Source organism: Schistocerca americana, chromosome 9 (genome assembly GCF_021461395.2).
Source record: "Schistocerca americana isolate TAMUIC-IGC-003095 chromosome 9, iqSchAmer2.1, whole genome shotgun sequence".
In the NCBI taxonomy this organism is placed as follows: domain Eukaryota; kingdom Metazoa; phylum Arthropoda; class Insecta; order Orthoptera; family Acrididae; genus Schistocerca; species Schistocerca americana.
Genome location: NC_060127.1, coordinates 63,524,619 through 63,548,647, shown reverse-complemented (window position 1 = coordinate 63,548,647; position 24,029 = coordinate 63,524,619). Strand labels below are relative to the sequence as shown.

General features: G+C 42.8%; 1 protein-coding gene across 1 annotated transcript in view; it reads right to left on the bottom strand.

The window, feature by feature from the left end:
- LOC124550645 (serine protease ami-like) overlaps nt 1-24,029 on the bottom strand; it is a 94,646-nt gene that overhangs the window by 30,043 nt on the left and 40,574 nt on the right. The window contains exons 2-3 of the mRNA XM_047125369.1: nt 16,453-16,660; nt 4,129-4,270 (exon numbers count right to left, since the gene is read on the bottom strand). Coding sequence (XP_046981325.1) covers nt 4,129-4,270; nt 16,453-16,660 — 350 coding nt within the window. The remainder of the gene's footprint in view (nt 1-4,128; nt 4,271-16,452; nt 16,661-24,029) is intronic.

Here is a 24,029-nt window from a genome sequence, read left to right as displayed (position 1 = left end):
AAAGGGTCACTTTGACTCTAGTTACTGACCGCCTCTCATTCTAGAAAAGTTCGTCAAAGTGCTTGTTCAATATTTTTATACGTTTTTATAAGTTTCCGTTCTATACGTTTTTATTCGTTTGTTAGGGAAGTTACACACAATGTCCACCTTTCACCAATATTGAAAGTTTGTCAACAGATTGTTAATGATCCTTTTTTCGACGGCGCCGATTCTAAGAGGTTATATGCATTTGCTGCATCTATAATCTCAGATTTAAAAAACTTAGATTCTTTATAGATATTTTTATTACTGAATTACTAAAATTGTAAGAAAGCCCCAGGTTTCGAAATTCTTATTACGAATGATGTTACACTGCGTTCATTATATTTATTACTTCAAAAAATAATTTTTGCCAGATCCTTAAGAACGCCAACGAATCATTTTTCAACCGTACAGGCGGTGTCGTATGTCTCAGACCGTAACCTAAGATTTAGTGACCTAAAAATTACAATGAAGATACTCACTGGACAAATTTTTAAATCTGACCACCTCAGCAGTTGTGGTCATCAAATTGTAGATGTTATCAACTGTTTAAAAACACTTTCTTGGTAAGTCTCTAAAGCATCTTTAAAGACTAAATTTTAATTGTGGCTTTCAACAGTGCGACAAGTAAAAATTTCATGGTGATTTTGAGTTCTTGATTAGTGCTTGTACTCAGCTGTATACTCCACTCAAGATGAATCCTCCATCACTGACTTCGCTAACCCCTGCAGACTGATGTTCGTCTTGGGTAAACGGAGTAAATGATCCACATGTCTTTATTTCTGACGGATTCGTGGAATTAACTCATCCTGGGAAACAGCTGTTGACCGACATGCTATGGATGCATACGTCGATGAGTGTAGTGTCTATGTTTTTGCACTTGCCAGTTTCAATTTTCTGGTTCTTTTTTTTTCATTGCTACGAGGCCTTTTGTTGCTCGGAGCCGTGGGGCACTGACCTGGTCTCCTCAGCTTAGCTACCCCATAAATACTGCAAATTATTGGCATCTGTACTTCTCGTTTTTGAGACGCATCAAAGGGGCAGGGAATGGGTGGCACTTAACGATGGAGCTGGTTCGCTTGGACCCCATGGTCCCTGAGTGATAAGCCACTGAGCTCTTCTCAAAATTTATTTTAACATCAAACACTAGATAACTTAATTTTATCCATATTTCGCGGCTTCAAACATGACTATTCAGTAAAATGGAGGTATGAATAAAAACGCCTTCAGTCGCAATTTTTCGTGTTTATTAAGTACACGATACATTTCGGACCCTGTGGGTCCATCATCAGGAGTATTTTTTTTCTCTTGAATGAGGTGAAATGCATTGTCGTGCCACGAAAAGGTTTGATGTTAGATTATGTATTTCGTAAGTCAATTTCCTTCCCAAAAGGAAAACCATAAACACTATTAATTCCAGAAAATTGTTACTGTTAAAGTACTTATGCTAGGAAATACAAACAGTTTCAGTGAAATCTGTATTTGCATTAAATTTCTTGTCTCAAGCAAATTCAAAACAACTGCTCTTTCCTTTAAAAGGATTTGAGTCCACTAACTCCAGAGAGCAGTCTCAATCATATCCACATAGACATTACAAGTTTTCGTTAAAATGTTTCTTTATCCCAAATGGCCAAGGGTGAGCAACAGAAAAACTAATAAGATAAATTTAGAGGAGCTATTACTAACCAAAATGGCTGTGTCTGAGTCACACCCAATTGAGCAAAATTTGTTACTTTCCAAAACACAAAATTTCATACAGCCTAATGAGAGGAACACCAGTTCCTTCAGAAATTGACCATGACCCAAAATGTTCAACAGGCCAGCAATTTCAGCAGAATACAAGGTATAATTTTACTGAGAGAATAGCCGTGACTGATTGGCGGTATCAGTATGTACTGAGGCGAAAAAAGTCATGGGATACCTCCCAATATCGTGTTGGTCCTCCTTTTGCTAGGCGTAGTGCAGAAGCTGGACGTGGCATCGACTCAAGAAGTCTTTGGAACCCATGCAGAAATGTTGAGCCACACTGCCTCTATAGCCATTCATAACTGGGAAAATGTTGCTGTGCGGGATGTTGTGCGGGAACTAACCACTTGATTTTGTTCGATAGGATTCATGGCAGGTGATCTGGGTGGTCCACACTGTTTGCTGGAATTGTCCTGAATGCTCTTCAAACCAACCATGAACAATTGTGGCGCTTCTTATCCATAAAAATTACATCGTTGTTTGGGAACATTAAATTCATCAATGGCTGCAAATCGTCTCCAAGTTGCCTAACATAACCGGACGACCCAGTCCATTTCATGTGAACACAGCCCACACTATTATGTAGCCTCACCAGCTTGCACAGTGCCTTGTTGACAATTTGGGTGCATGGCTTCGTGGGGTCTGCACCACACTCAAACCCTACTATCAGCTCTTACCAACTCAAATCTGGACTCAAGTGACCAGGTCACGGTTTTCTAGTGGTCTATGGTCCAACCAGTAAGGTCACAAATCTAGGAGAAGCGGACCTCTGGGGCTATTTCAGGCAGTGTTGCTTGTGTGTTAGCACTGACAACTCTATGCAAATGTCGCTGCTCTCGGTCGTTAAGTGAAGGCTGTCGGCCACTGCGTTGTCTGCGGTGAGAGGCAACGCCTGAAATTTGATATTCTCGGCACACTCTTGACACGTTCGATCTCGCAATATTGAGTTCCCAACGATTTCCGAAATGGAATGTCCCATGCATCTAGCTCCAATTACCGTTGCACTGACAGCTGATAAAATAGTTGTTTATTAAAACTTAATATGTTTCATGGCCTAAAGCCGCATCATCAGCTGCAACAGCTTTATAAGATCATAGGCTTACTTATCGCCCCCTGGGCACTGACGGTCGCGCAGTTGAGCGCCCCACAAACCTAACATCATCATCATCATCATCATCATCATCACCATCGCTCCCAGTCAAAATTTGCTATTCAGTGAATATCGTCTGAATAGTAAATTTTGACTAGGGCTGTGGGTTCGCCTACGGTCTTGTAACGTTGTTGCACCTGATGATACGGCTTAAGGTCGTGAAACCGGTTGTTTTAATAAACAATTTTACCAGCTGTTAGCGGAGTTCTTCTTAACAACATGTCTTTCAACAGCTGCGATTGCCGAGAATATAAAATAGTTTGTGGTAGCATTTCACGTTCAAAATCTCTTAATGCCTATCGTACAGCGATAATCACTTTGGAAACTTTTTCTCATGAATCAACTGTCTGCAAATGGCAGCTCGCCAGTGCTCCGCCATTTTTTTACCTTGTTTTCGAGATACTACCGCCATATACAGGGTGTTTATAATTAAAGTTAAACTTTCAAACCGCTGTAGAAATAACACCACTGATCAGAATGACGCCAAATTGCAACAGAATATTGTCAGAGAAGGGAGAAAACGTATGGCAGAAGAAAAATAGTAGTTACAAAACGTAGCAATAGATGGCGCTGTAAGCATCATAATTTAATAGTGGTCGACTACAAATGACAAATGAATCATACAACAATGCTTAAGCTGCATTTTTGATGTTAAACGAACAGTGCTACTCAGTGTGTATGGGTGTACAGGTGTGATACTGTTAGCTACGTAAGCCCAACCACCACAGCAAGGTCAGTTAGTTAGTTACATACTCCGTTGATCAATAGCACGGAAAAACCGTTGTGATGTGGAACGTGTCAAATCCACAAGAAATGCGCACAGGAAACGGATGGGAGAAATCGGCTTTTTGATGTCCTGGCGTTTTTTCCTGTCAGTAGGAGAATCTAGCCTACTGCAGACAGAACTTATGCCTTTTGGCCATCGTACCCACAAACAGACATTGTTCAAGGAATGTACTGCACAGAATGAAGAAAATGGTCTCTAAAACGTATACTGTAGGCATTGCGACATACATTGTACAGATATTATTTTCATGCAGTGTTTTAGGCGACTTCTGTTGAACTTTCTGTCAGTTGCTCGAAAATAATGTAGAACCTTTGGAAAATAGTCGAGCGCCGTGCTGAACATTTCAGCAGGCGTTTTTGAGGCACAGTACAGATACGGGCCACGGATTTACTACGTTCTAGAAGTTGCGTGTTGTGGTACTCACTCTGACATCAGTCCGGCCACACGTGGGTCCGGGTTCGGTAATGAAGCTGGCGGCTCGCTGGAGACCCGTTTTCGGCTTCAGGTTTGCTCCACGCTGTCCGTAGCCCACTATGGTGCAAGTTTCCTTGAAATTTGGTGGTAGCCTGGAAGAAGGTGTCGTATTTTAAGAGATCTGTAAGGCCTAATTTTTAAGGCCAGGTTCTCATTCAACATGGTGGAATTTTTTATGCTTTTTTTTAAAGCTATACGTGTCCTGAATGTTGGGACGAAAAGGTTTTTTAATCCGTGCGTTACAAAAGTTTCTACAGACCATTGTTCGAAGCAGTGTCACGGCCGTCGTGGGACGCTCTAAGACGTAGATGGTCGGCCCAGGTAGAAAACTTGTCGTGCCGTCCGTGACGCACGTTCACAGAATGATCTCTATTACAGTATGCATGCAAGCCAGGTCGGCTTTTCTCGTCGGGAAGAACGAAGGAATTGCTCTCCAGGAACAAGTAGGGTTAGAGAAAGGTTTAATATACGGCCGTGGAATTGCACACTAAACGTAAGTAACGAAAACACGTTTTTTGGCCAAAGTTTTGTCAAAGTTGGTCAAAAGATAATTTTTAGTCAGCCATAGTGGAGTAGCCAATTTGAAATTTGAAATTCTAGCTTCAGATCTGTGTTCAGTAACACATAAATATATAATATCGTGGACTTTTTATGGAAACTGAACTAATAATACATATAAAAGTTTTCTCTCAACTTTAGACTGGTTCTTCTCGAGAAACGATTTTTCAAAACTGTGTGCTGCATAAAATAAAAACGGTCCACCCATTAACATTTACCCTCGACCCCCAAAAAGTAAACACTTTTCTTGGGAGCTTATAATATATGAACTTTGTTAATATTAACTTTTTTTGTAAAGGCATAAAGAATGAAAAATCGAAGTAAAGTTAGAGTTAGCATCATATCGTTGCATTTAAGGTTATTTCGTTGTTTTTAGGTATAAGCTCCCATAAATTTAGGGTACCATCGACTGAAGTTATCCACTTTTGATTTCAGATGACTCCTGAGGGTTACATTGCACGCAGTCTGCGTATTTCAAACTCACAGGCGCTTGATCAAACCATAATTGTGAGCGCCACTTTGTTTTTTTTTTTATTGAACGTGTAAAATAAAGTTCAAAGTATAATACATCATAATCCTCAAGCAGATCCTTTGTATGTCTTTCCATTGACTCAAGAAAAAGTCGAAACTTTGCGTATTTTTTGCCCATTTGAATAAGAACCTGGCCTTAAGTGTCTCACTGGTAGAGATTGCGCATAATAACATGGTCCCAATCTGTGCAGATGGCTCGTTAGGGGCGGGGACAGTGGTAGTGGTGGCGTTGATGATACTTTGAAAAAACAAAGTTTAACAACTCAGATGAGAATAAATTGCCAATTTCGTTATAAGTCCAGTGGAATCCTGCAACCCAGTGTATCTTTACAATGAACAGCTGGGACTGAAACTTACTAAAGGATTTTATTTGTACACTCCAGTTATCTTCAACATATGAAAAAGTACATCAGAAACGTACTGTCGTTCCATTTCTATCCATGTAGAGAGTGAGCGAGTGAATATTTTTACTATAAATATCTTTTAATTCAAAAATGATATTGACTTTGGCGAACAGTTGGCAAGGTTCTGCAAGTGGTCAGTGTGGTCACAATTTCAGCGCTATGAAAGAGTTTTATTGGGTCAGTTCTAATTTGCAGCAAAAATGCTGCATGGTTCCGTTAGAAATTACAAATTTGATGCCTGTTTTACTGAGGGGAATGTGGTTACAAAAACATGATAGCAATTTCTTTACGAACTGCTTGAGATTACATTGAAGTTAAAATTGATTGGAAATATGTATAATCAATCTTTAACACATCAAACGATAATTAAGGTGAGAAAGTTTACCACATCACCCTGAATGAAGATAGAAACAAAAATATGGTACACTATTTGCTGGGAAAAATTTTCATATTTCTGAGATAAAGAAAAGGGAGAAAATCGTTTGGTAAGTTCCATTCCAGTCGTTCCCTATTAAAAATACAATAGGCTACAGGATTCTGCCAAAATTGCAACACAATTGACGATTTATTTTTGTTTGAATTTTAATCTTTTCTCATTTGAAGAAGCATCATCAGTTGTGAGTAATAACTCCATTTCTCTTAATGACAGGTTTAATTTTTCTTATTTTGCCAAAGCCGCACGGGATTAGCCGAGCACTCTAGGGGCGCTGCAGTCATGGACTGAGCGGCTGGTCCCGGCGGAGGTTCGAGTCCTCCCTCGGGCATGGGTGTGAGTTTGTCGTTAGGACAATTTAGGTTAAGTAATGTGTAAGCTTAGGGACTGATGACCTTAGGAGATAAGTCCCATAAGATTTCACACATTTATTTTGCGAAAACACAGTATAACTGGCACAAGTCACTTTCCAGTGGCTACTCCGGCAGAATATTGAAACAGTGTGTCTTATCAAACAAGCAATTGGCTACCAAAGAGGTCAGTACCTCAAGAAAAACCTCACTGTGTCAGATTGCTGTATGTAATAGAAGAAATTTCACACTTAGTTTCATACTAGAAAATTGCCTATTTTCTAGCTATCAATGAATCTAAAAGTTTAAAAAAAGAAAGATTAAATAAAAACTACAGCATTGACTACATCTATGTAGATAAAAAAGTTCTGTATGTCGACCACATGGCGAAATACCCTCCATATCATTTGCCAAAATCTCGTTCTGGCATTTCGAATGGATGAGGAGATATGAGGTGAGTTATGAATATTTCGTTCTCACTCACATACAACTCGAAGTGAGTGCTACACAAAATCCAATTTTTCGAGACTGGAGATGGATTGAGACCTCCTCTGAAGTCTAAAGAAAAATTTAATGTCTTGGTTAAATTTCATTCGCAGGAACAACATGGTGAAATATGCACCAAACGCAAAATCATAGCGACTCATATTTTGAAAGTAAACTTTTGAAATTTTGTCCAGCGTCTTCCTTAAATGCGAATATCGCAATAAGTATGACTATTATGGTAGTTATGGGTGCTTTGCAATGAAGCTGTCATATAAAGCTAAATGTATCACAGAAATCAATTTTTTGTAATGAATAGTTTCTGGCACAGAGCGCACATGACGTTCTACTCCTAACGGGACTGCTGCAGCTTTACTGGCAGGCTAAGCAACGTTCCTTGTGTGTACCCACAGGCTTGTATAGATGCACTGGAAAACACGGTGGGTCGCTACACAGACTTCTGTTTTTTTTGTGTGTGTTCTTACTCTTACTCTAAGACCGAAGTCGAAACAAGGCCCCGCGAGTAGACAACATTCCATTAGAACTACTGACAGCTTTGGGAGAGCTAGGCCCAACAAAACACCATCTTGCGAGCAAGATGTATGAGGCAGGCGAAATAACTTCAGACTTCAAGAAGAATATAATAATTCCAATTCCAAAGAAAGCAGGTGTTGACAGCTGTGAAAAATACCGAACTATCAGTTTAATAAGCCACGGCTGCAAAACACTAACACGAATTCTTTACAGACGAATGGAAAAACTAGTAGAAGCCGACCTCGGGGAAGATCAGTTTGGATTCCGTAGAAATTATGGAACACATTAGGCAATACTGACCCTACCACTTATCTAAGAAAATAGATTAAGAAAAGGCAAACCTACGTTTCTAGCATTTGTAGACTTACAGAAACATTTTGACAATGTTGACTGGAATACTCTCTTTCACATTCTGAAGGTGGTAGGGGTAAAATACAGGGAGCGAAAGGCTATCTACAATTTGTACAGAAATCAGATGGCAGCTATAAGAGTCGAGGGGCATGAAAGGGAAGCAGTGGTTGGGAAGGGAGTGAGACAGGGTTGTAGCCAATCCCCGATGCTATTCAATCTGTATATTGAGCAAGCAGTAAAGGAAACAAAAGAAAAATTCAGAGTAGGAATTAAAATCCATGGAGAAGAAATAAAAACTTTGAGGTTCGCCGATAACATTGTAATTCTGTTAGAGACAGCAAAGGACCTGGAAGAGCAGCTGATCGGAATGGACAGTATCTCGAAAGGAGGATATAAGATGGACATCAACAAAAGCAAAACGAGGATAATGGAATGTAGTCGAGCTAACTCGGATGATGCTGAGGGATTAGATTAGGAAATGAGACACTTAAAGTAGTAAATGATTTTTGCTATTTGGGGAGCAAAATAACTGATGATGGTCGAAGTACAGAGGATATAAAATGTAGACTGGCAATGGCAAGGAAAGCGTTTCTGAAGAAGAGAAATTTGTTAACATCGAGTATAGATTTAAGTGTCAGGAAGTCGTTTCTGAAAGTATTTGTATGGAGTGTAGCCATGTATGGAAGTGAAACGTGGACGATAAATAGTTTAGACAAGAAGAGAATAGAAGCTTTTGAAATGTGGTGCTACAGAAGAATGCTGAAGATTAGATGGGTAGATCACATAACTGATGAGGAGCTATTGAATAGAATTGGAGAGAAGAGAAATTTGTGGCACAACTTGACTAGAACAAGGGATCGATTGGTAGGGCATATTTTGATTCATCAAGGGATCACGAATTTAGTATTGGAGGGCAGCGTGGAGGGTAAAAATCGTAGAGGGAGACCAAGAAATGAATACACTAAACAGATCCAGAAGGATGTAGGTTGCAGTAGGTACTGGGAGATGAAGCAGCTTGCACAGGATAGAGTGGCATGGAGAGCTGCATCAAACCAGTCTCTGGACTGAAGACCACTAAAGTTACTCTTAGTCATCCGACAACTTGCTCATCAAAGTTATCTACATGTATATTTTCTTCTTCTTCTTCTTCTTCCACATTGTCTGTGGATTAGAGATGCCACGGAAGTACTTGTAGCTACATTTTTCCCCTCATCTTCTATCCTCTTTAGGGATGGGAAATGTTCGTTGGCTGCCCCTCTACCACAATTTCTAAAGGAATTTTTACTCCCTCATCCACCTTTTCTGACATAACATTTCATGAGACTGGACACAATATTGGTTGCATGGTACAAAGCCCTTCCCTTGCACCTGAAGTGTGTGGATGCTATGCTTTGTAGAACAGATACAGCAACGAAAAAGTTCACAGTGTACGGATTGGCAGGCGACATACCACTGACAACTGAGGCAGCTGCTGCTGGAGCAGGCGAAGCGCATGGCTCAGGAGGCCGCAAGGGATTGAGGCGACCCTCCTTCAGAACAAAGGAATGTACTCATCTGACGGCCAGGACGAGAATGTGTTTCTGCGCAGGGGTCACATTATCTCGCACGGCCGCTACTTGTAATTACTCTAGGTAAGAGACGAGGTACTGGCAGAATTGAAGCTGTGAGGACGGGTCGTGAGTCGTGCTTCGGTAGCTCAGATGGTAGAGCACTTGCCTGCGAAAGGTAAGGGTCCCGAGTTCTAGTCTCGGTCCGGCTCACAGTTTTAATCTGCCAGGAAGTTTCACTCTACAGGGTGGTCCATTAACAATGACCGGGCCAAGTATCTCGCGAAATAAGCATCAAACGAAAAAACTACAAAGAACGAAACTCGGCTAGCTTGAAGGGGCAAACCAAAATAGGAACTCCCATTTTTATTACATATTCGTGTAGTACGTAAAGAAATATGAATGTTCTAGTTGGACCACTTTTTTCGCTTTGTGATAGATGAAGCTGTAATAGTCACAATCGTATAAGTACGTGGTATCACGTAACATTCCGCTAGTGCGGACGGTGTTTTCTTCGTGATCCATTACCTGTGTTAAAATAGACCGTATACCAATTGCGGAGAAGGTCGATATCGTGTTGATGTATGGCTATTGTGATCAAAATGCCCAACGGGCGTGTGCTATGTATGCTGCTCGGTATCCTGGACGACATCATCCAAGTGTCCGGACCGTTCGCCGGATAGTTACGTTATTTAAGGAAAAAGCAAGTGTTCAGCCACATGTGAAACGTCAACCACGACCTGCAACAAATGATGATGCCCAAGTAGGTGTTTTAGCAGCTGTCGCTGCTAATCCGCACATCAGTAGCAGACAAATTGCGCGAGAATCGGGAATCTCAAAAACGTCGGTGTTGAGAATGCTACATCAACATCGATTACACCCGTACCATATTTCTATGCACCAGGAATTGCATGGCAACGACTTTGAACTTCGTGTACTGTTCTGCCACTAGGCACATGAGAAATTACGGGACGATGAGCGATTTCTTGCACGCGTTCTATTTAGCGACGAAGCGTCATTCACCAACAGCGGCCGGCCGAAGTGGCCGTGCGGTTAAGGCGCTGCAGTCTGGAACCGCAAGACCGCTACGGTCGCAGGTTCGAATCCTGCCTCGGGCATGGATGTTTGTGATGTCCTTAGGTTAGTTAGGTTTAACTAGTTCTAAGTTCTAGGGGACTAATGACCTCAGCAGTTGAGTCCCATAGTGCTCAGAGCCAGCCACCAACAGCGGTAACGTAAACCGGCATAATATGCACTATTGGGCAACAGAAAATCCACGATGGCTGTGACAAGTGGAATATCAGCGACCTTGGCGGGTTGATGTATGGTGCGGCATTATGGGAGGAAGGATAATTGCCCCTCATTTTATCGATGGCAATCTAAATAGTGTAATGTACACTGATTCCCTACGTAATGTTCTACCGATGTTACTACAAGATGTTTCACTGCATGGCAGAATGGCGATGTACTTCGAACACGATGGATGTCCGACACACAGCTCGCGTGCGGTTGAAGCGGTATTGAATACCATATTTCATGACAGATGGATTGGTCGTGGAAGCATCATACCATGGCCCGCACGATCACCGGATCTGACGTCCCCGGATTTCCTTCTGTGGGGAAAGAGGAAGGATATTTGCTATCGAGATCCACCGACAATGCCTGACAACATTCGTCAGCGTATTGTCAATGCACGTGCGAACATTACGGAAAGCGAACTACTCGCTGTTGAGAGGAATGTCGTTACACGTGTTGCCAAATGCATTGAGATTGATGGCCGTCATTTTGAGCATTTATTGCATTAATGTGGTATTTACAGGCAATGACGCTGTAACAGCATACGTTCTCAGGAATGATAAGTTCACAGAGGTACATGTATCACATTCTAACAACGGAAATAAAATGTTCAAACGTACCTATGTTCTGTATTTTAATTTAAAAAACATACCTTTTACCAACTGTTCGTCTAAAATTGCGAGCCATATGTTTGTGACTATTACAGCGCCATCTGTCACAAAGCGAAAAAAGTGGTCCAACTAAAACATTCGTATTTCTTTACGTACTACACGAATAAATATTAAAAAATGGGGGTCCTATTTAAAAAAACGCAATTGATGTCCGTTTGACCTATGGCAGCGCCATCTAGTGGACCAACCATAGCGCCATCTGGTTCCCCCCTTCAAGCTAGACACGCTTCGTTCTTTGTAGTGTTTTCGTTTGACGCTTATTTCGTGAGATATTTGGCCCGGTCACGATCAATGGACCACCCTGTATACACATATTTTGTATAATCTCAAACAGGATATGAGTTTCGCTCTGAATGTTTCTATGATTTTTTTATTATTTTCCAAGGACAAAGGTGTTATTTGTAAAGGAAAAATAGTTTGCTCTTCAAGCAAGATACGTTCTGATGTAATTCTTCAGGCTTTTCTGACTATATGTTGACGCGTTGAATAATCAGGTCTTCTGGCGGTTGTTCGCGTCGTCTGCGCACGATTTTTCGACCGAGATAGTCGCTGTCTTCTTCAGGAGCCCCCAGAGACCGGTCCTTGTGTGGATCGGGTCCAGTATTTATGTCTGGACGGTGCTAGGCGCTCCGTTTTCCGTCCTCTCCGCGTCAGGCGCTCCGACCGCGGAACGAAAACGCAGTGTTTAGCAGCGTCCAGGCACTGGATAATATTTTCATAATGCGGGGCCCCAGTCATAAAATATTTCTTTAAAGTCAGTACCGCCATTAGAATATTGTTCATTTGCAGTGTTACATTTACACTTTACTAGGGTTGTAAGGTGTCAGGCAAATCCAACACCTTCCATGAAAATCCTGACATGATAAGCAAATTCACTAGTATGTCACATAGCTCCGAATAAATCGTGACATTAAATTAACCAAAGTAATACGAGTAACGAGTGAGCAAATGGAATACCACAGACTAACACAAGAATGCCTAAATGCATGTCATACCTTCCCACCGTGGGACAGACGCAGTTCCGAGGGGAGAAACGAGAACAGAAGCCGAGAGCAGAACCGTGTTAAGCGAGAAGGCCCTACGATAAGGGACGGACACCCACGTCGCCAGCTAACCGCTACGACCACACCACCCGCAAGTTTTTAGCGTGAGATTTTTTCGCGTCTCTGTTACGTTAGGACCACCCCCCAGCCTATGTTAAAAGATAGAGCCCTCCAAAAGAACAGTATAGATCTTACGATAACGCAAAAAGGGGCACCCCAACCGCAAGTTTTAGCGTGGTCAGGTGGTGGTTAACTGAGAAACATAAAAAAAATTAAAAACATTGATTGTGGTGACAGTGTGGCGTCAATTGTTTTTATATTTACGCGTAGTTTTAATATTTAACCAAGACGGCTGCCTAAACGCCACTCCTGATTGGCTACTTTCATGTGACTTGTCTGAAGCTGACGGGTGGTATCCTCATCTGCAGTATTCCCCATCAAACATACGTTCAATTTTAATAAATGAGTTTATTATTTATAGACCTAACATACATACATTCCTTAACAATTATGATACTTTATGAAAAGAGTATAGGAATGGGACGAATTGTAAATTTAACTGTATTACGCTCAACTTGAAAAAGCCGGACAATGTAAAGTCCGCCCAGACTCCGGACAAAGAGCGAAATAGGAGGACATGTTCGGATTAATCGGGATGTCTGATCACCCAACACTTTACATCTTTGCAGTATCTGTTTGTCTTAGTAGACATTGAAGTTGCCTACTCATAAACAGTAACAAACCTTTCGATAATATTCGCTGCATCCATAAATATAAAAGTCCACCTAGTCATTGACGTTGTTTAAAGTACATTTTAGTAGGTAAATATACACCTTTGTACGTGAAATTAATAGATGGCCAACTCTAAGTCGTTCAATTTTGAAACTTTCTGGCAGATTAATACTGTGTGTCGGACCGAGACTCGAACACAGGACCTTTGCCTTTCGTGGGCAAGTGCTCTACCATCTGAGCTACCCAAGCACGACTCACGCCCCGTCCTCACAGCTTTAATTCAGAATTAATACAGTACAGTGCAATTACTTATTCTACTCACTCATTAATTAACCAGTGAGATTTGAAGTGATATTTATGATGTATGTAACATTAGGCATGTAAATCCTGTTATATGTGTTGGAACATTACTTAGGAGTAAGTGCAAATAACACACGTATGTGAAACGTGTCATGTACATAAAAGCATTTAAGCAAATAAAAGAATCAAAAGATTTCATGTTAAACAGCAAATTTAAATTTAACATAATATAAAGAGTAGGCATATCCTATTATTTGTTAATGGTTGATGAGATACAATTGCAAACGTGAGTGCACCGTGGTATTGATACATATGGCTGTAATCTTAGTTCTATAAATCTTATTTACATGTTATAGTAGTGACATCTTATTTATATGATGTAAAGATGACATAGTAATGTTAACAACTTAAGCAGCTATCACATATGAAAGCTCCAAGTTGGTTAATTCCTATTCCTTAGCAACAAAGATAAATATAACATTACCAATCATAGATTACTTCTTAGAGACGTAACAAACAACTGAGAAGAAATACAAGTCTAGAATACTATAAATCATTCATTGAAGACTGTAGGCATGTAGAATGTAAGTGTAAGAGAGGGGTGTAGAAGGATGTATTGGGGGGGGGGGGGGGGGGGTATAAAATGACTAATGAAATGTAGAAGAAGCTATTATTGACTATACCAATCACTAAAATATACATATAAGAACATACCCTCTCCCTCTTATTCCTTACCCTTCCATCTTTCCTTCCTTTAATACATTTGTGTGATTTCATAGTGCTTCTACATTGTGAATTTCTATTTTAATCTTTACACTTTATATGTACCCTGGTCACCAAATTTATATTTTGAGATGAACATATTCTATTTGTGGACTATTCCTTTGCTAGTTCACAATGTGGAATATTTATGTCTTTTCCCCCCTTTTGCGTTTTATAACATTCTCCACTTCCTATTCTCTACTTTATTAGGGTTTAATTGACATTGTCATGCATGATTCCTCTATTCTCCAGCATCCCCCTCCCCTCCCCCCTTCCCTGTACGTATTGCTAAGATGCCCTTCACCCCCATCAGGGATTATTGCTAACCACTGACTCACTAACCCCTCCCTCCCTCTGAGACATACTACTTTTATGAGGAATCACTAACCCTCTTCATACCTCACCCTGAACTTCTATCACTAACCAAAGGACAAACTGAGTAAGTCTTAATAAAACCTTTTATTTTATTAAATTTATGGAATAAATCTTAGTATGACAACTACTTAATACATAAAATACTAGGACATATGAACCCACCCAGAGCATGTAGTGATACACATTTATGCCATACCTTCACTTTGGACGCACCATTTCCACACAATGGCCTAACATATGCTATATTTGGTCCTAGCTTTAACATTTAAAAGTGCCTATTTACCTTAGGTGTATCTAAATTTTAAAAAATAATTCACTTCACATTTTTATTCTTATTCCTTTGTTAGTTACTCTTTTGTCCCCCACCACGCCCACACCCCACTATAATAAATTCTTCTTCATTTCATTAGTCATTTTATAACCTCCCCCATCCATCCTTCTACACCCCCCTCTGACACTTACATTCTACATGCCTACAGTCTTCAATGAATGATTTATAGTAATCTAGACTTGTATTTATTCTCAATTGTCTATTACGTCTCTAAGAAGTAATCTAAGATCGGTAATGTTACATTTATCTTTGTTGTTAAGGAATAGGAGTTAACGTACTTGGAGGTTTCATATGTGATAGCTGATTAAGTTGTTAACATTACTATGTCACCTTTACATCATATAAATAAGATGTCACTACTATAACATGTAAATAAGATTTATAGAACCAAGATTACAGCCATATGTATCAATACCATGGTGCACTCACGTTTGTAATTGTATCTCATCAACCATTAACAAATACTAGGATATGCCTACTCTTTATATTATGTTAAATTTAAATTTGCTGTTTAACATGAAATCTTTTGATTCTTTTATTTGCTTAAATGCTTTTATGTACATGACATGTTTCACATACCTGTGTTATTTGCAATTATTCCTAAGTAATGTTCCAACACATATAACAGGATTTACATGCCTGATGAGACATACATCATAAATATCACTTCAAGCCTCACTGGTTAATTAATGAGTGAGTAGAATAAGTAATTGCACTGTATTGTATTAATTCTGAAATGAGGCAAAATTGCACAACTTAGAGTTGGTCATGTATTAATTTCACGTACAAAGCTGTATATGTACCTACTAAAATGTACTTTAAACAGCGTCAAAGACTAGCTGGACTTCTATATTAATGATGCAGCGAATATTATCGAGAGTTTTGTTACTGTTTATGTTTATAAGCAGGCAACTTCACTGTATACTAAGATAAATAGATACTGCAAAGATGTAAAGTGTAAATGTAACACTGGGGAAATGAGTTTTGTTTGAATGGGTGTGGCCTGGTGTTCCAGAACGTCGCTGTTGGATGCCAGTCAACGCATCATCTTAGTTTGGCGTCAGATGGCGCTCGCTCATCAGAAGGCATTTTGTGTGCTGCAGTTTGTAAAGAATGTGTCACTGAATTTGGTCCAGCATGCTTTTCGTCGGATGTAAAAGATGGTGGGCAGGAATTACTCCATTATGTCTGTGAAAAAAACCTTGCAGATCGTGAATATGTAGCCATGCCTACATAGGAATCGATAACATGAATGTGAAATGAGTCATTCTAATTCATTACGAGTAATGTACAAATGATACCTGCAACATGAAACTAAGTAACCAACACCCAGAGTTGAAGTCCTCTGTGTGGCACACGTGCAGGGCTTGGGGAGGGGAGGGGCTCATCTACTGATGGCAGGCAACTCATCCTAAATCCTGCTCATTGCTTATGATATATATGGTAATCAAAAACGTTGTAGGAGTTCTCATATTCAAATCCTATGTGTAACAGTTGTGTGTCTACATGAAGACATGCCACCAGAAACTGCATCTTACCGTGGTGTTCGTAGATTGCTCAAAATGGTACTCACCTTGTGTCTTCCGTCAGGGGAATGGTAGTGACATAACCCGTTTCAATTCTGAGTTCCCTCCAAAGTTCGACCACCACGATGTCGTGAACCAGTTGGTCGGGCTTTGGTGGAGTGTAGTCGAACGTTTCTCTGACGATCCGTATTTGGATGTTGTATTTTGTGAAGAGTCTGTCGGTCGTGAAGTCCACATCGCCAGCGAATATTATACCTGAAGAGAGAGAGGGGCGCTGAGTTCTCCACACAACAGTCGACTGGGACACCTGCAGCGCCGCTAGAGTGCCAGCAAAACAATGCTAAGTATATGAATGCGTGGTGTCTGTTCTTTCGGACATGTTCGAAACAATGGACACAATGCAGAATCCACATCTGTCATACATATTGTACAGGGTGGTCCTTTGATCGTGACCGAGCCAAATATCTCGCGAAATAAGCATCAAACGAAAAAACTACAAAGAACGAAACTTGTCTAGCTTGAAGGGGGAAACCAGATGACGCTATGGTTGGCTCGCTATATGGCGCTGCCATAGGTCAAACGGATATCAACTGCGTTTTTTAAATACGAACCCCCATTTTTACATTACATATTCATGTAGTGCGTAAAGAAATATGAATGTTTTAGTTGGACCACTTTTTCCACTTTGTGATAGATGGCGCTGTAATAGTCATACACGTATGAAGTACGTGGTATTCGTAACATTCCGCCAGTGCGGACGGTATTTGCTTCGTGATACATTACCCGTCTTAAAGTGGACCGTTTACCAATTGCGGAAAAGGTTGATATCGTGTTGATGTACGGCTATTGCGATAAAAATGCCCAACGGGCGTTTGCTATGTATGCTATGTATCCTGGACGACATCATCCAAGTGTCCAGACCGTTCGCCGGATAGTTACGTTATTTAAGGAAACAGCAAGTGTTCAGCCACATGTGAAACGTCAACCACGACCTGCAACAAATGCTGATGCTCAAATAGGTGTTTTAGATGTTGTCGCGGCTAATCCGCATATCAGTAGCACACAAATTCTGCGAGAATCGGGAATCTCAAAAACGTCGGTGTTGAGAATGCTACATCAACATCGATTGCACCCGTACCATATTTCTATGCACCATGAATTGCATGACGACGACTTTGAACATCGTGTACAGTTCTGCCACTGGGCACAAGAGAAATTACGGGACGATGACAGATTTTTTGCACGCATTCTCCACTCCTGGAAATGGAAAAAAGAACACATTGACACCGGTGTGTCAGACCCACCATACTTGTTCCGGACACTGCGAGAGGGCTGTACAAGCAATGATCACACGCACGGCGCAGCGGACACACCAGGAACCGCGGTGTTGGCCGTCGAATGGCGCTAGCTGCGCAGCATTTGTGCACCGCCGCCGTCAGTGTCAGCCAGTTTGCCGTGGCATACGGAGCTCCATCGCAGTCTTTAACACTGGTAGCATGCCGCGACAGCGTGGACGTGAACCGTATGTGCAGTTGACGGACTTTGAGCGAGGGCGTATAGTGGGCATGCGGGAGGCCGGGTGGACGTACCGCCGAATTGCTCAACACGTGGGGCGTGAGGTCTCCACAGTACATCGATGTTGTCGCCAGTGGTCGGCGGAAGGTGCACGTGCCCGTCGACCTGGGACCGGACCGCAGCGACGCACGGATGCACGCCAAGACCGTAGGATCCTACGCAGTGCCGTAGGGGACTGCACCGCCACTTCCCAGCAAATTAGGGACACTGTTGCTCCTGGGGTATCGGCGAGGACCATTCGCAACCGTCTCCATGAAGCTGGGCTACGGTCCCGCACACCGTTAGGCCGTCTTCCGCTCACGCCCCAACATCGTGCAGCCCGCCTCCAGTGGTGTCGCGACAGGCGTGAATGGAGGGACGAATGGAGACGTGTCGTCTTCAGCGATGAGAGTCGCTTCTGCCTTGGTGCCAATGATGGTCGTATGCGTGTTTGGCGCCGTGCAGGTGAGCGCCACAATCAGGACTGCATACGACCGAGGCACACAGGGCCAACACCCGGCATCACGGTGTGGGGAGCGATCTCCTACACTGGCCGTACACCACTGGTGATCGTCGAGGGGACACTGAATAGTGCACGGTACATCCAAACCGTCATCGAACCCATCGTTCTACCATTCCTAGACCGGCAAGGGAACTTGCTGTTCCAACAGGACAATGCACGTCCGCATGTATCCCGTGCCACCCAACGTGCTCTAGAAGGTGTAAGTCAACTACCCTGGCCAGCAAGATCTCCAGATCTGTCCCCCATTGAGCATGTTTGGGACTGGATGAAGCGTCGTCTCACGCGGTCTGCACGTCCAGCACGAACGCTGGTCCAACTGAGGCGCCAGGTGGAAATGGCATGGAACACAGGACTACATCCAGCATCTCTACGATCGTCTCCATGGGAGAATAGCAGCCTGCATTGCTGCGAAAGGTGGATATACACTGTACTAGTGCCGACATTGTGCATGCTCTGTTGCCTGTGTCTATGTGCCTGTGGTTCTGTCAGTGTGATCATGTGATGTATCTGACCCCAGGAATGTGTCAATAAAGTATCCCCTTCCTGGGACAATGAATTCACGGTGTTCTTATTTCAATTTCCAGGAGTGTATTTAGCGATGAAGCGTCATTCACCAACAGTGGTAACGCAAACCGGCATAATATGCACTATTGGGCAACGGAAAATCCACGATGGCTGTGACAAGTGGAATATCAGCGACCTTGGCGGGTTGATGTATGGTGCGGCATTATGGGAGGAAGGATAATTGCCCCTCATTTTATCGATGGCAATCTCAATGGTGCAACGTATGCTGATTTCCTACCTAATGTTATACCGATGTTACTACAAGATGTTTCACTGCATGACAGAATGGCGATGTACTTCCAACATGATGGATGTCCGGCACATAGCTCGAGTGCGGTTGAAGCGGTATTGAATAACATATTTCATGACAGGTGGATTGGTCGTCGAAGCACCGTACCATGGCCCCTACGTTCACCGGATCTGAAGTCCCCGTATTTCTTTCTGTGGGGAAAGTTGAAAGATATTTGCCATCGTGGTCCACCGACAACGCCTGACAACATGCGTCAGCGCATTGTCAATGCATGTGCGAACATGACGGAAGGCGAACTACTCGCTGTTGAGAGGAATGTCGTTACACGTATTGCCAAATGCATTGAGGTAGACGGACATCATTTTGAGCATTTATTGCATTAATGTGGTATTTACAGGTAATGACGCTGTAACATCATGCGTTCTCAGAAACGATAAGTTCACAAAGGTACATGTATCACATTGGAACAACCGAAATAATATGTTCGAACGTACCTACGTTCTGTATTTTAATTTAAAAAGCCTACCTGTTACCAACTGTTCGTCTAAAATTGTAAGTCATATGTTTGTGACTATTACAGCGCCATCTATCACAAGGCGAAAAAAGTGGTCCAACTAAAACATTCGTATTTCTTTACGTACTACATGAATATGTAATAAAAAATGGGGTTCCTATTTTAAAAAACGCAGTTGTTATCCGTTTGACTTATGACAGCGCCATCTAGCGGGCCAACCATAGCGCCATCTGGTTTCCCCCTTCAAGCTAGACGAATTTTGTTCTTTGTAGTTTTTTCGTTTGACGCCTTATTACGTGAGGTATTTGGCCGGGTCACGATCAATGGTCCACCCTGTATAAACTGAAGTTGGACGATGGACAAAAGGAAAGGAAAGGGAAGAAACTCTTGATGTCAACTGCACTGGGACTTTTTGCGGAGTCAGGGATCCCGAGTCAAAATGTGCGCTGGACTGGCATTCATACGTGAGATCTCCCAGTTTCTATGCAGTTGTGTTAACCACTGCACCACCCGGTCACAGAGTTAATCGCAGTTGCGTGGACAGTCTTGGTATGTCCCTCGGCAGATTGACATTCCCCACCTAGACCTTCCCATCCACAGTCCTCGTCCGTGTCCTCCATGCTCATTACTTTGAGATTGCCAAAGGAGATCGAATGTGACTGTGCATTCGCACTGAATGCGGTGGATTCATAGTGCACTGATGCATCTCAGTTATATGAATGCATGATGTCTGTTCTTTCAAACACATAAAATAAACATACATCACATGGAATAACAGCTGTGACACATATTATGTAAACTGAAGATGGAGGGTGGAGAAAGGGATGAATTCATAATGTCAGCTACATCTGTAATTTATGTGGAGTTATCGGCCCCAAGTGAAAATATGTGCTGGTGCAGGATTCGAGGCAGTTGCATTAACCACTGTACCTCACACATACAGCATTTACTGCAATTGTGTAAACTATCTTGACATGGCCATCGGCTGACTCACATTTCCACATAGCGCTACTTATCTGAAGTGTCTGTCCATGTCATCCGTGCTTGCTACTCTGAGATTCCCACAGAAAGTCGAGCGTGGTTGTGCATTCACACTGAAAGTGGTGCATTCATAGCCCATCGCTGTTACTCAATTATACGAATGCATGGTGGCTGTTCTTTTGGACATGTCTGAAAGAACAGACACCATGTGGAAATCGCAGCTGTGATACATGTTGTGTAAACTCAAGGTGGAAGCTGGAGAAAGAAAAGGAAAGGGAAGGAACTCGTAATGTCACATATTTGTGATTTTTTGTGATTTCCTGTCAGAGAGATCACAGTTCGTAGTTATTGACGGAAAGTCGTCGAGTAAAACAGAGTGATTTCTGGCGTTCCCCAAGGTAGTTCTATAGGCCATTTGCTGTTCCTTATCTATATAAACGATATGGGAGACAATCTGAGCAGCAGTCTTCGGTTGTTTGCAGATGACACAGTCGTTTATCGACTAATAAAGTCATCAGAAGATGAAAACAAAGTTCAAAACGATTTAGAAAAGATATCTGAATGGTGCGAAAAGTGGCAGTTGACTCTAAATCAGGATGCGATTTGTGCTTTTACCAGTGGGGGGGATGTCTTCGGGGTTATCAGAATTATATGTGTTACTAGCTTGGACCGTGGCGTTACGCATGGTTAAACAGCTATTTATAAATAGATCTTAATGCCGAAACTCACTATTCACGCGTATGCACTATCAGAAAAGCCATCCCTTGTTATATCTTTAAAAGTACATTATAGGTAAAGCTTATTTACAAAATCCTCTACATACAGGTATACGAGGGGAATTCAAAAAGTAGAGGCACATTTGTGAAAAGCTGTACTTATTCTGATGATAGAAAACTGAAGCATATTAATAGTGTTAATAGTAAGACTTATTAAAAACTTTCTGTGTTCAGCTCCACAAATTTAAATTATATGTAAAGTTTTACTCCAGTGCTTGGGAAATAAACATCCCAGTTTGGGACGCATAAACTAAAACCAGAGGAGGGGATGGTCTGATGCAGAGGGGGGGAAATCCCCCATCCCCCCCCCCCCCCCTTGCAAATCGCACACTGCTCTAAATAACGAAAAGTGTGAAGTCATCCACATGAGTGCTAAAAGAAACTCGTTAAAGTTCGGTTACACGACAAATCAGTCTAATCTAAAAGCCATAAATTCAACTAAATACCTAGGTACCACAATTACCAACAACTTAAATTCGAAGGAACACAGAAAATGTTGTGGGGAAGACTAACCAAAGACTGCGTATTATTGGCAGGACGCTTAGAAAATGTAACAGATCTACTAAGGAGACTGCCTACACTATGCTTGTCCGTCCTTTTTTTGAATACTGCTGCGTGGTGTGGGATCCTTACCAGATAGGACTGACGGAGTACATCGAGAAAGTTCAAAGAAACGCAGCACGTTGTGTATTATCGCGAAATATGGGAGAGAGTGGCAATGAAATGATACAGGATTTGGGCTGGAGATCATTAAAGGAAAGCGGTTTTTCGTTGCGACGGAATCTTCCCACGAAATTCCAATCACCAACTTTCTCCTCCGAATGCGAAAATACACTCCTGGAAATTGAAATAAGAACACCATGAATTCATTGTCCCAGGAAGGGGAAACTTTATTGACACATTCCTGGGGTCAGATACATCACATGATCACACTGACAGAACCACAGGCAACAGAGCATGCACAATGTCGGCACTAGTACAGTGTATATCCACCTTTCGCAGCAATGCAGGCTGCTATTCTCCCATGGAGACGATCGTAGAGATGCTGGATGTAGTCCTGTGGAACGGCTTGCCATGCCATTTCCACCTGGCGCCTCAGTTGGACCAGCGTTCGTGCTGGACGTGCAGACCGCGTGAGACGACGCTTCATCCAGTCCCAAACATGCTCAATGGGGGACAGATCCGGAGATCTTGCTGGCCAGGGTAGTTGACTTACACCTTCTAGAGCACGTTGGGTGGCACGGGATGCATGCGGACGTGCATTGTACTGTTGGAACAGCAAGTTCCCTTGCCGGTCTAGGAATGGTAGAACGATGGGTTCGATGACGGTTTGGATGTACCGTGCACTATTCAGTGTCCCCTCGACGATCACCAGTGGTGTACGGCCAGTGTAGGAGATCGCTCCCCACACCATGATGCCGGGTGTTGGCCCTGTGTGCCTCGGTCGTATGCAGTCCTGATTGTGGCGCTCACCTGCACGGCGCCAAACACGCATACGACCATCATTGGCACCAAGGCAGAAGCGACTCTCATCGCTGAAGACGACACGTCTCCATTCGTCCCTCCATTCACGCCTGTCGCGACACCACTGGAGGCGGGCTGCACGATGTTGGGGCGTCGGCGGAAGACGGCCTAACGGTGTGCGGGACCGTAGCCCAGCTTCATGGAGACGGTTGCGAATGGTCCTCGCCGATACCCCAGGAGCAACAGTGTCCCTAATTTGCTGGGAAGTGGCGGTGCGGTCCCCTACGGCACTGCGTAGGATCCTACGGTCTTGGCGTGCATCCGTGCGTCGCTGCGGTCCGGTCCCAGGTCGACGGGCACGTGCACCTTCCGCCGACCACTGGCGACAACATCGATGTACTGTGGAGACCTCACGCCCCACGTGTTGAGCAATTCGGCGGTACGTCCACCCGGCCTCCCGCATGCCCACTATACGCCCTCGCTCAAAGTCCGTCAACTGCACATACGGTTCACGTCCACGCTGTCGCGGCATGCTACCAGTGTTAAAGACTGCGATGGAGCTCCGTATGCCACGGCAAACTGGCTGACACTGACGGCGGCGGTGCACAAATGCTGTGCAGCTAGCGCCATTCGACGGCCAACACCGCGGTTCCTGGTGTGTCCGCTGTGCCGTGCGTGTGATCATTGCTTGTACAGCCCTCTCGCAGTGTCCGGAGCAAGTATGGTGGGTCTGACACACCGGTGTCAATGTGTTCTTTTTTCCATTTCCAGGAGTGTATTTTGTTGATACCGTCCTACATGGGGAGAAACGATCACCATGATAAAATAAGGGAAATTAGAGCTCGTATTGAAAGACACAGGTGTTCATTCTTTCCACCCGCTATACGAGATTGGAATAAGAGAGAATTGTGAAGGTGGTTGGATGAACCATCTGCCAGGCACTTAAATGTGATTTGCAGAGTATCTATGTAGATGCATATTTTCACTTGGCACCGCTG